Source organism: Lagenorhynchus albirostris, chromosome 13 (genome assembly GCF_949774975.1).
Source record: "Lagenorhynchus albirostris chromosome 13, mLagAlb1.1, whole genome shotgun sequence".
Classification (NCBI taxonomy): Eukaryota; Metazoa; Chordata; class Mammalia; order Artiodactyla; family Delphinidae; genus Lagenorhynchus; species Lagenorhynchus albirostris.
Window position 1 is genome coordinate 19103440 of NC_083107.1, and position 13995 is coordinate 19117434.

General features: G+C 35.3%; 1 protein-coding gene across 1 annotated transcript in view; it reads right to left on the bottom strand.

Annotated features, from left to right (window-relative positions):
• The window catches only part of CTNNA2 (catenin alpha 2), a 1202879-nt gene that overhangs the window by 24658 nt on the left and 1164226 nt on the right, over positions 1 to 13995 (bottom strand). The window contains exon 18 of the mRNA XM_060168603.1: positions 7556 to 7699. Coding sequence (XP_060024586.1) covers positions 7556 to 7699 — 144 coding nt within the window. The remainder of the gene's footprint in view (positions 1 to 7555; positions 7700 to 13995) is intronic.

Below are 13995 nucleotides of genomic sequence, written 5' to 3' on the forward strand. Positions count from 1 at the left end.
ATTCGGGTCTTGATTTTGTATCCATTCCACCAGTCTATGTCTTTTGGTTGGAGCATTTAATCCATTTACATTTAAGTTAATTGTCAATAGTATGTTCCTGTTACCATTTTCTTAATTGGTTTGTTTTGTTTTTGTAGTTCTTTTCCTTCTCTTGTGTTACCTGCCTAAAAGAAGTTCCTTTAACATTTGTTGTAAAGCTGGTTTTGTGGTGATGAATTCTCTTAGCTTTTCCTCATCTGTAAAGGTTTTAATTTCACCATCAAATCTGAATGAGATCCTTGCTGGGTAGAGTAATGTTGATTGTAGCTTTTTCCCTTTCATCACTTTAAAGATGTTGTGCCACTCCCTTCTAGCTTGCAGAGTTTCTGCTGAAAAGTCAGCTCTTAACCTTATGGGGATTCTCTTTTATGTTATTTGTTGCTTTTCCTTTGCTATGTTTAATATTTTTTCTTTGTATTTAATTTTTGATAGTGTGGTTAATATGTGTCTTGTCATGTTTCTCTTTGGATTTATCCTGTATGGGACTCTCCGGTCTTGCTGCACTTGATTGAGTATTTCCTTTCCCATGTCAGGGAAATTTTCAACTATAATCTCTTCAAATATTTTCTCAGACCCTTTCTTTTTCTTTTCTTCTTCTGGGATCCCCATAATTCAAATGTTGGTGTGTTTAATGTTGTCCCAGAGGTATCTGAGACTGACTTAATTCTTTTCATTCTTTTTTTTTTTTTTATTCTGCTCTGCAGTAGTTATTTCCACTATTTTATCTTCCAGGTCACATATCCGTTCTTCTGTCTCCATAATTCTGCTATTGATTCCTTCTAGAAAATTTTTAAATTCATTTATTGTGTTGTTAATTATTTTTTGTTTGCTCTTTAATTCTTTTAAGTCCTTGTTAAACGTTTCTTGTATTTTCTCCATTCTATTTCCAATATTTTGGAACCCTTTTACTATTATTACTCTGAATTCTTTTTCAGGTAGACTGCCTATTTCCTCTTCATTTTTTTTTGGTCTGGTAGGTTTTTACCTTGCTCCTACATCTGCTGTGCATTCATAGTTTCTGTTGTTTTTGGTGTCTACCCCCAGTGGGTGAGGTTGGTTCAGTGGCTTGTGTAGACTTCCTGGTGGAGGGGACTGGTGCCTGTGTTCTGGTGGTTGGGGCTGGATCTTGTCTTTCTGGTGGACAGGACTGCATCTGGTGGTGTGTTTTGGGGTGTCTGTGAACTTATTATGATTTTAGTCAGCCTCTCTGCTAATGGGTGGGGTTGTGTTCCTGTCTTGCTAGTTGTTTGGCATGGGGCATCCAGCACTGGAGCTTGCTGGCCCTTGGGTTCACCTGGGTCTTAGCGTTGTGATGGAGCTCTCTGGGAGAGCTCTTACCAATTGATATTATGTGGGGCTGGGAGGTTTCTGTGGTCCAGTGTCCTGAACTTGGCTCTCCCATCTCAGAGGCTTAGGCCTGACACTAGTCCGGAGCACCAAGACCTGTCAGCCACATGGTCTGGTCACTCCAATGGATTCTCATCATACTTGGGAGAACATGATATTCTGTAACTTATTTTTTCAGATCTCTGACATCAAAACCATGTGGCTGTCACTGTTCTCTGACTTGGTTTTTACCCAGGTAAAATGCTAGGCCTTAAGGTAAATAATTTTGTGTGGCAGATTTCTAAGGACTACCCAAGGTTATGTTTGGCTGGGTTGGTGTAATAAAGGCCCAATGACAGAGCTACATGTGATTGGTTTAAAAAATTCTGTAAGAATTTAAAAAGTCATTTTTTTCTTTTAAATCAACATGCTGAAACTAATTTGCTCAATTAATGGCAGGCACTGGCATCCTACCAATTAACTGCTTCTAAAATGTGACAGTATCACCAGCTCTACCAAAGCAGTTATTGCTATTACCTGCAGAGAGATGTATATGAAGAAAAAACAAGATTCTCTATCATTTCTCAACTTATAAACAATGAAATTCTCAAATTAAAAAATAGAGAAGATTCTGGCAATCTGGAAGAGAACTGTATGCAAAGCGATTAGAGGGTTAAATCCAGAACTGACCCTCCTTGCTGTGATAAGAGGGCCACCTTCTTCCAGAGCAGAGTTCATTCTCATGTCTTAGTCAAATGTAAAATACCTCTCTAGTGCCTCCCTCTTCTTTGAACATTTGTATAGCTCTCTACACAGACTGGTGGTTGTAGGATAATGACTGTTGTCCATAAAGAAAAAATATATATATATAAAAAAATGAGCACTTCTAAAAGATTGTTTATTGAAATAGTTATGGTATTAATATTTTTCAACATAGACCACAGACCCTACATTGGCTTGAAAGCTTGATTTTTCTCATCACAATGGGAATATATACATATATAATTTTTTTAATGAGTTCACCTAATTAATATTAAAAAGCAGTCAAATAGCTCTACCAAAGAATACTAAGCAGAAATAAATATTGCTCTGCACTGTTGTCTCTGTCCCTTCTCTTGACACGAGTTGGGAGCTATAGAACAACTTAGCTCTGAACTTGATTAACTCCTTGCATTAGACCATGATGATGAAAGAACTAGATGGTCCCTTAAGTGTTTATAGTTGCATGTCTTTTCTTCAAGCTATATTTAATAGCATCACTTAGTAATTATTTAAACTTAAAACCCACCATTCTTAGAAAGTGTCTTTTTACACCTAACAGAAATTTAAACCAACTTTCTCAGGAACATTCTTATCTTACCTTTATCCTATTTTCCCAAATCTTTTATTCTTAATATTTTAATTCTATTTTTTTTTGATTCTTCTTCCAAGAACATAGAAACCATGAGTCAATTCTGTTGCCTTGTAGAGATTCTGAAACTTTGGTGTGAAAATGGATCACCTGGCATGTCGAAGGTGGGGTTAAGTACAGTTTCCAAAAACCTACATAATCCCTACAGTCCTGATTCAAGGAGTCTGCAGCCTGGTCCAGGATTCTGCACTTTAACAGTCTCCTCCCACCTCTTTCTGCATTTGGCATGCAGATGATCCTCTGACCATTTTGAGAGACACTCACTAAAATGAGACTAGGTCACAAAATTTTCTTTCATATCCAGTGCCCACCTATCTTTCTTATTTCACCTTTGATTCTTCTCCATCTTTCCACCCACCTCTGACATTTTCATGTCTGGTCAGCATAGAATACATCTACACCTCAATATTATGGACATTCTGTGCCTCTTCTGGGATAATCATTTCTCTCCTCCTCTACTTTAAGCTCCTATCCATTTATCTGGGAAGACTCAAAGATATTGTCCCATTTATGAAGCTTCCTCTTCCCCTTCTCTACAGGAATGCCCATATCACTTTGTATATATTTCTGTGAGAGTGATTATTATAATCTATTACATTTACTGATTATGTGTCTGTTTTCCATTGCTACTTCCATGTCCATCCATAAGACAGTGACTATCACATGTTATTTACTCAATAAATATTTGTTGAATTATAAATCCAACTGAACTTCTATTTCTAAAATTACCCCTAGGGACATTTCGGGGGAGGAGGAGAAGAGTTGCCATCCTTGTTGTTGTTCTCTTGGGACAAACCTAATTGTAATATCTTTAACTTCCTTTAATAGGCTAGATTGTTCCACAAAAATTTATGGAAGTTCTACTTCAACTTTTTGGGGAAAATTAGTTCTAAGAGAACATTCCTTGCTTTGTAAAACTGACCTTGATCATACTACTTCATTATTCCCATATAGACAATTTAGCTTTTGAAAGTGATTTCCTGAGATAATATATTCTAGCAATTATTTTTTATGTCATGATAGAAAATTACAAAACGTTCACTGGATGATGTAAACCAAGTCATTAGAATCTGGGATAGGTAATAAAGCAGGTCTACTCACAGAATTTCTGTCTGTTAGAAAGGCCAAAGTAGTAACTTGGAAGGAACTTGGATGGCAAGAAATACAAAAACAGTGCCCTCTAAGTGATACAAAGTATACACTGAAAATCATCTATGAATCTCCAGCAACAGAGAGGCTTTCAAACCTAAGTGTGCTTTGTTGAAGTGCATAAGTCATGCCCAAATCCAAGTGTATTAGGGAAAGAGACTTGCATAATCATTGTCTCTTTGAGAGCAGAGTCTGACATGATCCCTATTCAGTGCAAGAAACTTCCATTTGCTTTGGAAAATCACCCTGGTTACATGGATTCTCATTAGCTTATGGGCATTTCCATGACCATCCTATGTTTCTAAACCTGTCAGTGATAATCCCTTTGATTGTCCAAATGATAATCCATTTCCACCTTTTTCAGAAAACCACAATGTCCCAGAGCTAGAGCCTCCTTCTGTCCATAATTCCTTCCTTTTTTTTAAATTTCTTTTCCTCAGTCATGGCTGTGAGTGATCATGTGACCTCTTGTGTAACTAAGAAAATAGCTGCCTGATTATATTTTAATAATCATTGCAAGTCAGTCACTTGCCACCTCCTCTTCATATATTATAAAGTCAGAATATAATTAAGAGTAGGGGGCTCTGGGAAGGTATGGGGCTGGACTCTTAGCAAAGACTTTTGATTTCAATATGTGGCATTTCTAAACACAAGATAGCCTCTGCAAGATTTACAATTCTGTGGGCTTGCTGACCTGCCCTCATTATGTACACACAAACAACACAAATCTAAACCATTCTGTTCAAAGTTAGTTGAAGGTCTCAGCTTCTCACAAAGCCTTCCCAGTACAATCCAGTCTACTCCAGACCACTCTGACACTTACTGTCTTCACTTTTAAGTTGTCACTTGACATGTGTCCAGACTCCCAAAAAGGTTGCACATTCCTCAAGAGTAGGAGCCAGGGCTTACATGTCTTTTATCCTTCATAGCACATAGCTCAGTAACCACCAATTACCTACTCATTGAATTCTTCCCAACAGCACAAGGGAATTACTGCAATACTGCATAAGTAATTTTGAATTTGAGAGTCCCAATGAGGCCTAGCTCCCTCTATTACCTAGTGGATGAGGATATTTTCTTTATCTCAAATAATCAGAATAACATAAAATTATGGAGTTAAAAAACAAATCAGTCTTCCAAATTAACACACAGCTAATCATCATGGGCTTGATATTGTCAGCTTAGAACAGGACCCACTAACATCATTAACCAAATACTACATCAGATATAGAGTACATTTTAAGACTAGTTTGGACTGAAATTTTCTTTCTAGTTTGAAAAACTAACTGTATGTCATCTACAAAAATTAGATCTCATCATACAATCTTTTTTCGCCATAAACCAGTTCTTCAAAGATATATCATTTTATGATAGAATTTTAGAGCAGGATTACTTTAGAATATATCCTTTAAATCATCTATCATCATTTTAGAGATGAGAAAACTGAGACCCAAGAGATCTAAGTAATTTACTTTGAGTTACCTAATTAGCCACTGACAGAAATACGACTAGCGCACCAGTGTTCAGACCCCAGATTAAGCAACTTCTGTTTTATCTCACTCTTTTGTTTGGAGCACAATATATGTATGTATTTTAAATTATAATTCAAATACATACAAAATGGATATAAAAACACTGAACACCACTATAAATGAAACATGCACATGAGGGTATACAAGTGCATGCACAATGCATTCCATGATAGATTCTCTGAATTTGCACAAGCGCACAACACAACCATTCTTAACTCACGAAGTTTAAAGATGATTGTATTCCAAGGGTTTGTATAATATGAGCATTTCTTACCTGGCAGCTGTACGAGGGGTTAACAAAAGACATTAAAAACTTGAGCTATGATTAGATATCAGATTTTTCTGGCACTGAAGGTTAACTTCTACCTGGGTTTCCGGGGTCTAGCACTTTTAATGGAAGGTAGGCCAGAGATTGGAGAGGGATCACCCAACGTATGAGACTTTGGCATTGTTACCCACATTGCAATATTAAGTTGACTGCAGGTAATTATCACCTAAATCTTCCTATGGGCCAGTTATGACTCTATTTCTCCTTATTGTGCCTGAAATCTCTACCGTTACAGTCGCTTCTTTAGGTTAGAAAGCTTAGGTGGGAAAATAACTTCAGCAGTCATGATACCACTCCACCCCAGGTAATGAAAAGAGGGAGAGCCCTTGTGGGGGAAGGATAGAGGCTCTACACGTAACAGAAGAGCTACTGATGAGAAAGGACTCCTCCTTATGGTGTCCAAGAATTTTAAATTTGGGGGCAAATCTAAACAGCATTGACTATATGAGGTTTGGTCCCTTCACTGAGCTTAAGATCTAGCAAGGAGGTAAAACATAAACAATTTAATACAATCCTCTTGAGTAGAAAAGTTTGTGTGGAGTATACAGACTGAGATACAAGTAGCATTTCTCTTTCTGAACATTAATAGATAATGTAATCTAATATATGCTCCATGTGCATAATCTAAAGGCCATTAAAACATTTGAACATTGGGAAATAAAAGGACTCCTCCTTTTAAAGTACCCCAGTTCTACAATACCAATATCCATACATACCTAGTTAACTAGGGATTTGAAAAAATGAATGATATCCACTTAACACATTTCATAATACCTATAATTCAAACTAGGATACTTTTAATCCCACCCCATGAAAAGTAATGGGCCTCACATTCTGATGGTCAAACCTTTTTAAAAACACCCACCCTGATGCTTCGACATCTCTTAAAGATGTAACCATCTCCATGAACCTTCTTTCCCCTCTAATAAAAAAGTTGACATTTTAACCATTTTAATAGGTACCCAGGAGAGAACAAGGAAAATGAAGGAACACACTCACTCCAGTTGATCTTTTCCTTCTAAATACTATGGCATATAAAAGAAGTAATCAGTAATAATAGAAACCCAAATGAAACAAAGAACAGTGGTTTTTCACAGCTCTTTACCAAGAAATCCTATAAAACAGCATCATTGTTATGACATGCAACAAAAAGGTAGCAAATTTGGTTGAGACACATTGAAATGGATGCACCCTTAATCTTGCAAGAGTGGTGACTCTTTTTTTAAAATAAATACTTTAGTTTTTGCATTTGAAAGTTTTCATTTGTTTATATCAGAACAAAGTTTGTTGATAATTCTTATGTATCAGTTTTTTCACAGTTTTACTCTACAGTTTTAGAAGAGCAGATTGATTCTCTGGCTAAACGTTAATAAAGGATATCCTGTGATCCTGAAATCTTTCAAATGAAGAAGAATACACTTTCCTAACTAGCCTTCCTTTATAGAAAGCTCACTAAAAGACTACAGAATGGATTCATTCCACATATGCAATGACTTTCAGTCCCAATGGGAAGAAAGAATGAGAAATAAAGGAATGAAAATACCATTTTCAACTTCTCAAGTTTAGATCATACTTGAAGAGTACATCTGTGTTGTGGAATTCTTGACTTAAATAAAGAATAAATAAGTAGAGTCTTTGCCCAAAGTTGGTTAATAGTAAGTAAAGAGGGCTTGATTGGTCACATCTTTACTTCCTTGAAACCCCATCCCCCTGCTTTCAAAATTAATGTTTACAATGAGACAGGTTAGATCAGAAAGCAAAGTTACTCACCATGGAAGAATCACTGCTTCCACACCCGATCGGAGCTCCCTCAGCACAGGTTGGGAGGTGGGTAGAAAGTTGACTAGCCCTGCCCCCATCTATGACATCACAATCTACCTCATAAAAGGTAGTGAAAGTGCTCTGAACTCCTGTCTGATTTCCGAGAGATACAGAAAAGAGAGAGTGAGAGAGAGAGCAAGAGAAAAAAAAAAAAAACGTACCCTATTGGGAAGGGATTAGGGAGGTGTAAGAGGGAGTGGGTAATTGGGAGAAAGAGGCCTATGAAGGAATTATGTACTGAAAGAGATATGGGTGGGGCTCCGTGATATTAAGCAGTCCGGCCATTTGGATTCCTCATTGGCTCTCTTGAACAGATAAATGGACCATCTGGGAGAAGGAGGATGAAGCAGCATCCCGCCTTGTCAGGCATTGTAAGGGACAATTGTAGTGGGGTTCAAAGGGGATGAATCCCCTATTTAAAGCATTGAAGATCACCAAGAGAGAAAGCAAGGGCTGAAGCTTTTAATGCCTGGAACTGTACACGGGGAATGTCAGATGTCTTTCTAGGAAGTTCCATTGCCCTGCTTTGTGACCTTCAGCAAGCTCTCGGCCTCAGCACACTCAGCCAGTATATGGTGCTAAAGGGATACTTACCTCTTCCATTGGGTTCACTGAGGAATTAACACACTCATTGTTGCTAGAATGGCAATTATTTTTTACTGTTCCTTTTTGTACTCAAGCGTGAGTTGTGTGATAGGCACAATTTAAAAGATAAGCCAATAACCAATGCCTAGTTCTACCCTTGGAATTTCTACCTCTTAAAATGTTATTTTTGATATAAAATATTACTGACAATCTTGACTAAGTTTTTCTATGTATACCAAATATAGCATACACCTAAAGGGGATAATTAGATCCGACCTTCAAACCTGGAGAAAAATCAAATGGCAATATTGCTACAATCACAAGGTCCACTACGCTGCTACTTTTAGAGGTCAAGTTTAGGTGACCCAGTAATGCTCAGTGACCAAATATTTTCGTCACATGCAGTTCTGCTATAGTCATAGCGTTATAGCTTTGTTTAAAGCCTGATTCCAAATTTTTTTTTTTTTTTTTTTTGGAAATCAGGCAAGATGGGAGAAAAATGTGGAGAGCACTAGGTCTTTTTTTCTTTTCAAATGTAGATTTAGAGCTTTAAAAACTGAACTGGTCAAAGTTGTCAAGTGAGTATTATGATAAAACAAAAGGAAGAGTAAACAGATCCTGAAACCATCCACATGGAAGCCAGATCTTTATTTGCCCAGTGGAATATATGAAAAGTGAACCTTTTTCCACAGAAAATATTTCAGTAAAGATTCAGAATAATAGCTTATAATTCACAGCATCATAAATGGGTAAAGCCCAGAGCCTGTTTCTGTACGCAGATAAACAAAATTCCTAATTTGGATTTTTTTCTGGCGTTTTAAGCCAATACAGTTCTATCTCTAGTCCTGTCATTCTTAGCTCACTAAATATCTAAGTGGATGAAATAATCACAATTTTAAACTATACAAAATTGGTAGATTAGGGAGCATTTTGAAACACAGAAGCTAGTAAATTCAAACTGATTATGAATCTGGCAACATTACTCCCATCTTTTACTTCAAAATAAATGTTAAAGGCATTTAAAGAATGTCTTTAGAGAATTAAAGACAATAAAAAAGAAAAATATTGGCATATGAGAAGCAAGAATGAAATTGAAAATTTTCCTATATTTGGGTTTTTTAGTACTTACTAGAAGAAGCAATAATACTGTGCATATGTTTTCCTTGCTGAATTATTCTCTTTTTATGTTCAATAAGTCTAAATTCAAATTCTATATTTAACAGCTTTTATTGAGTGATATTTCACAATCAATGGTCCTATAAAGCTATTTTCTTCCAATTTTTACATATTAGATCATTGACTAGTTGGCTTATCCTTGCTTTTTTATGTTTTATAACAATCCTGCTTGGCTTTAGAAATTAGCCATCTCCTGATTTTTCACTGTAGGGAAAGTGTTATTATTTTACCAATTCTTTTATCAATCAGTTTCAAAAATGATTATTATGTATTAGAAACTTATCTGTGTCATCTCACTTTTCATACAAAATACAAAAGTCACTATTTAAGATTAATGATGCAGCTGTCCATTCTTCCAATAAGCACTTTAAAAATGTTACTACCAAACAAAGGAGGTGCACTTTTGCCAGCATTAAGATATTAGAATAAAATGGAGTTAAACACTTTTTAAATATTGAAATAAAACAAGCTGGACTTAGATTATAATCTATTGGTATTTTTAATTAATTATCTATTGTTTATCTGGAAATGGAGCATGTCTTCAGGAACCCAATGCAAAACTAGGCTGCATCAAATGGATGCAGAGTGGTGAACTGTGCTGACTTTTTAGGTGAATTTAGTATGATTGATTACAATAATGTCTTTAGTTATGATATTAGTTAAAATAACAAAATTTTCTTTGACACAGAATGCAATGCCTGGATCAAATAATTTCCAACTCTTCTTAGTATCTAGCCTCTTGACATTTTTTATGAAAACTAAGTCTTATTACAATTATGGATTTGATGCATACATCCTATGACATCACATAAATGGATGCGTTAGCCCTTCAAGGCAAGACATGAAGTGATTGCAAGATTTCAGTCAAGAGACCTTATTATTGAAGTCTTGGTTATAATTTTGTTTGGACCAGAGAGATGTAGGGTTGGTTTCAACTTTTTGTTTGTTGAAACAAAAAAGTTTTAATTAAACTTCTTAGTGCAAAGGATTGAGAAGTCAGGTGGAATAATTTGTACACTCCAAAAGAATAATCCGCAGATGTATTTACCAAGTAATTTATCATGGGAGACATGATCAGGCAGTTGGAATGCAGTGTGACCAAAATGTTATTATTAAAGAGAAATATTACAGTAAGAGAATACGATTAATTTTGATAGCAACAGATTTGAATTGGGAGTTCCCAGATAAAGAGATCATGTTTGAGTTTGTCTTAAGATAGTGTCTCACATATAGAACCTTGGGCTTAAAAGAGTACATGGTCCTTAGAAGATATTGCTGACTTCTCAGCATCTGATATCCTGGAACTTCTCTGATATCCTGGAACTTCTCCAGGATACTCTCTTTCAGTTGCAAAATAGATTTGCAAAGGAAAACATATAAAAGAGATCAAGAGACAGATTTTAGAGATTTGACAGAACATCTAGCCAGACTTCCAGTCAAGTTCATTATCAGCAAGACATCTGTACAGATGAAGGTATTCAGAGAAAAGCAATAAAATAAGATACAGTATTGATGATGAAAGAAAAGATTAAAGTCTAAATTAAGTTTGCCTTCAAGAAAATAGGATTAGGATGAAATATTTAAAATATATTTATTGCCCAGAAGGAAAATGACTATTCAAGATAGAGTAAGACAATGTATTGTGAAGCAGTAAAAGAAATCTGAGCTAAAAATCCTTCACATTGTTTATCCAGAAGTCTTTCCTATTTGTAAGATACATGGGCCATAACACGGAACATATTTCTCTTCTAAGGGTTGTGATCAAAGACATATTTTATAAATCATTTAAATTAAGCTGCAGAAAGCATTTGACATAATCGGTAGGGACAGAATGTAGACAATAGTAAGTTAAACACAGTTTTATTTCTAGAATAGAGTAAACAAAGAAAACCAGTGAATACAGAGGTAGTTCAACAGACACCCTGCTATTCCAGCTGAGAATGCTAAACAGTAAGATGAGAAACTAAATGGGGAAAAAATGAAAACAATAGACTCCACAATCTAACAAAAGCACAATGGATGGAAAAATTTATCCTTTTCACAAAAAGTATTTGCTATCAGAGATAAAGAACTTTGAATTCTGTCATCCAACCAATATTTAGCACCATGCCTTTTACATTGTTTAAATGCAATGGAAACATTGAATTCAATGAATTAAAATATCCTTATGAGAATGAGCAATAAATACATTTCTTTGAACTCTGATTGTTATTTTGTCGTTAGAAATTAGGAACGGATAATGGAAACACTTTTCCTAGAAAAACATTACTCCTGTCTCAGTTTTGCTATGGGGGTCTTTTTATTTCCTTTATTTTGAGTCATCTGAGGTCATGGAAGTTTGTGCAAAATCAATAATGAAATTCCCAGATAATGTTTGTATATGGTTTTAACATTCATATTCTCTTTTTTACTTATTTATATATTTTATATCAACTTATTCATACTTTATCTTCTCTTGAGGCATGTCCGAGTAGGAACAACAGCAAAAAAAAACAATAGATTTAGGTAACCCATTCAAAATAATGTATTTCTTGACTAGAGCTGATGAATTGAAGTGTATACAGGAAAACCAAAAAAGAGGAAATGAGTTACAGATACTGTATCTAAATAAAGGTATTCACTCAACGCTTTGGTTTCTCATAATTATTTGGTTCAACTGAAGGGAACAGTTAGATCTGGGTTGTTCTCACATATCCAAAACTACTTAAAAATGGGGGGTGGGATGTAGTTCTTAAGACACTACTACAGACATTCATTATTAAAACTATAGATTAATAAAGAACATCTTAGAATGAACTCAGACAATTATCACACATTGACAATATCTCAAAATTAGAACTTGTCTCATGGGAAAATGGTACAAACCAGTATATCTTAAATAGGTTTGCCTGTGTTTCATAGATATCAAAAGATATATGCAATCATTGCCCCTCATCTAGGTACCTCCCATGTGTCTAATTTCCAAGTTTTCACAAAATATTACTATTCATTTGATGCCAAATAATCCTCAGAATATTAACTAAAATCTAAGGCATTAATTACTAACCAATAAAGTATTTGCCTTCCTTCTTTTAATTCGAGGCTTTTGAAACTTGAAAAAATTCTAAAACCCAAAGGAAGGAAAGTTCATTGATTCAATGACAGGTAATGGCATTGACATTTCTGACGCAGAGACACTCCTCCTAAAGCCACTAACCCCTTCTACTCTTACAAGCAATGATGCCCTCAAACTAAAATAGAAACTGCTCAGCTCACAAGTTCAGGTGATTCAATCAAATCAATCCACTGAGTAGATCCAAGTTCGTTTAATCCATGTCTCCAGTCAAGGTCAAAAGAGTTACTTGCTTGGCTCACATACCAGTTTTGCCACAATAGAGTCTGTTTTCTTATTTTAGGATGAGAGCATTAGACTATAAAGTCTTTTTCTATGCAGAAAACAATTCAGTAAGATAACCAACTGGTTTAATTTCATCAGTGGATAACTGATTTTTTTTTCAGTGAACAGAATTGACCACCTTGATAAGTTTAGAATCAGTATCTTTAAGTATGTAACTGAAGAGTTACTTCTTATAGCAGAGCAGTATACCTTCCTCATTTGTGCAAGATTATTTGAATTCAGGGAGACAGCTTGCACTGTGGTGCTACAGACATAAAGCTTCCTATGATGCCTGACACCCAAGGAGATTTTTTTCTTTTCTTATAAAAATTTTTATTTCCAATTTCTTCCAAAAATAATAACTTGAGTTTGTTAAATGTCACTTTTATAACACTGGGAGAATGAATTTGCACTGCAAAAACACTGAAGTGTTATTTTTCTCTGAAGGTTTGCATAATTTGTGTTGTGCAAAAATCAATGACAATGTACATTGACACGGATGTACCGGAGGAAGACTTAACGCGGGAATCAGAATTTAAGTGGCTATAGTTTACCATCATAACAGATTAGCGGGCAGGTTGTTGGGAGAAAGATTGAATTATGCAACAACCCATCATACTAGCAGATTAAGTGCAAAGAACTACTGCCATTCTGAAAATGATAAATACCTGTTTAATTTTCTTATAGGTACAGAGTATCTCCACTACCTCTCCATTCAGATTTAAAATCTGAAGTTTGTTTTAATTTTACTTCCCTGGATCTGGATTCTCCTACTCTCCCCAGATGAGAAAAAGTCCTTTAAGCCCAAATACTTAATGGCTTACCCTCTGGAAGGTCTGGATAAAATTCTTTGGAACAGCTGTGAGTTATCTGAACACATACCCTTTTGTTTAAATGAAGCACATAAGTGGATTCCAAACCCAAACTGAAAACTAGCAATTTAGATTTTTTCCCATTACTACTATACTTTGATCAGTGGAGATAATCGAGAATTGACAATAGACAGAATCAGAAGATATAACAAAAATGACTCTTTCCCCAGAAAGGGTTGTTTAAAGTACAAGTCTACACAACTAAGTACAACGCTTGTTTCAGTGAACGTTTAATTCCATTACAAAATACTGACACTTTTTTTACAGAGTGAACACAGAAATTTTCAAGTAAAATGTAATTCTCATCTCAACAAAACACAATTATCTATATCTATATCTATATATATTTATATATATGGCATTGTACAAATATATATATG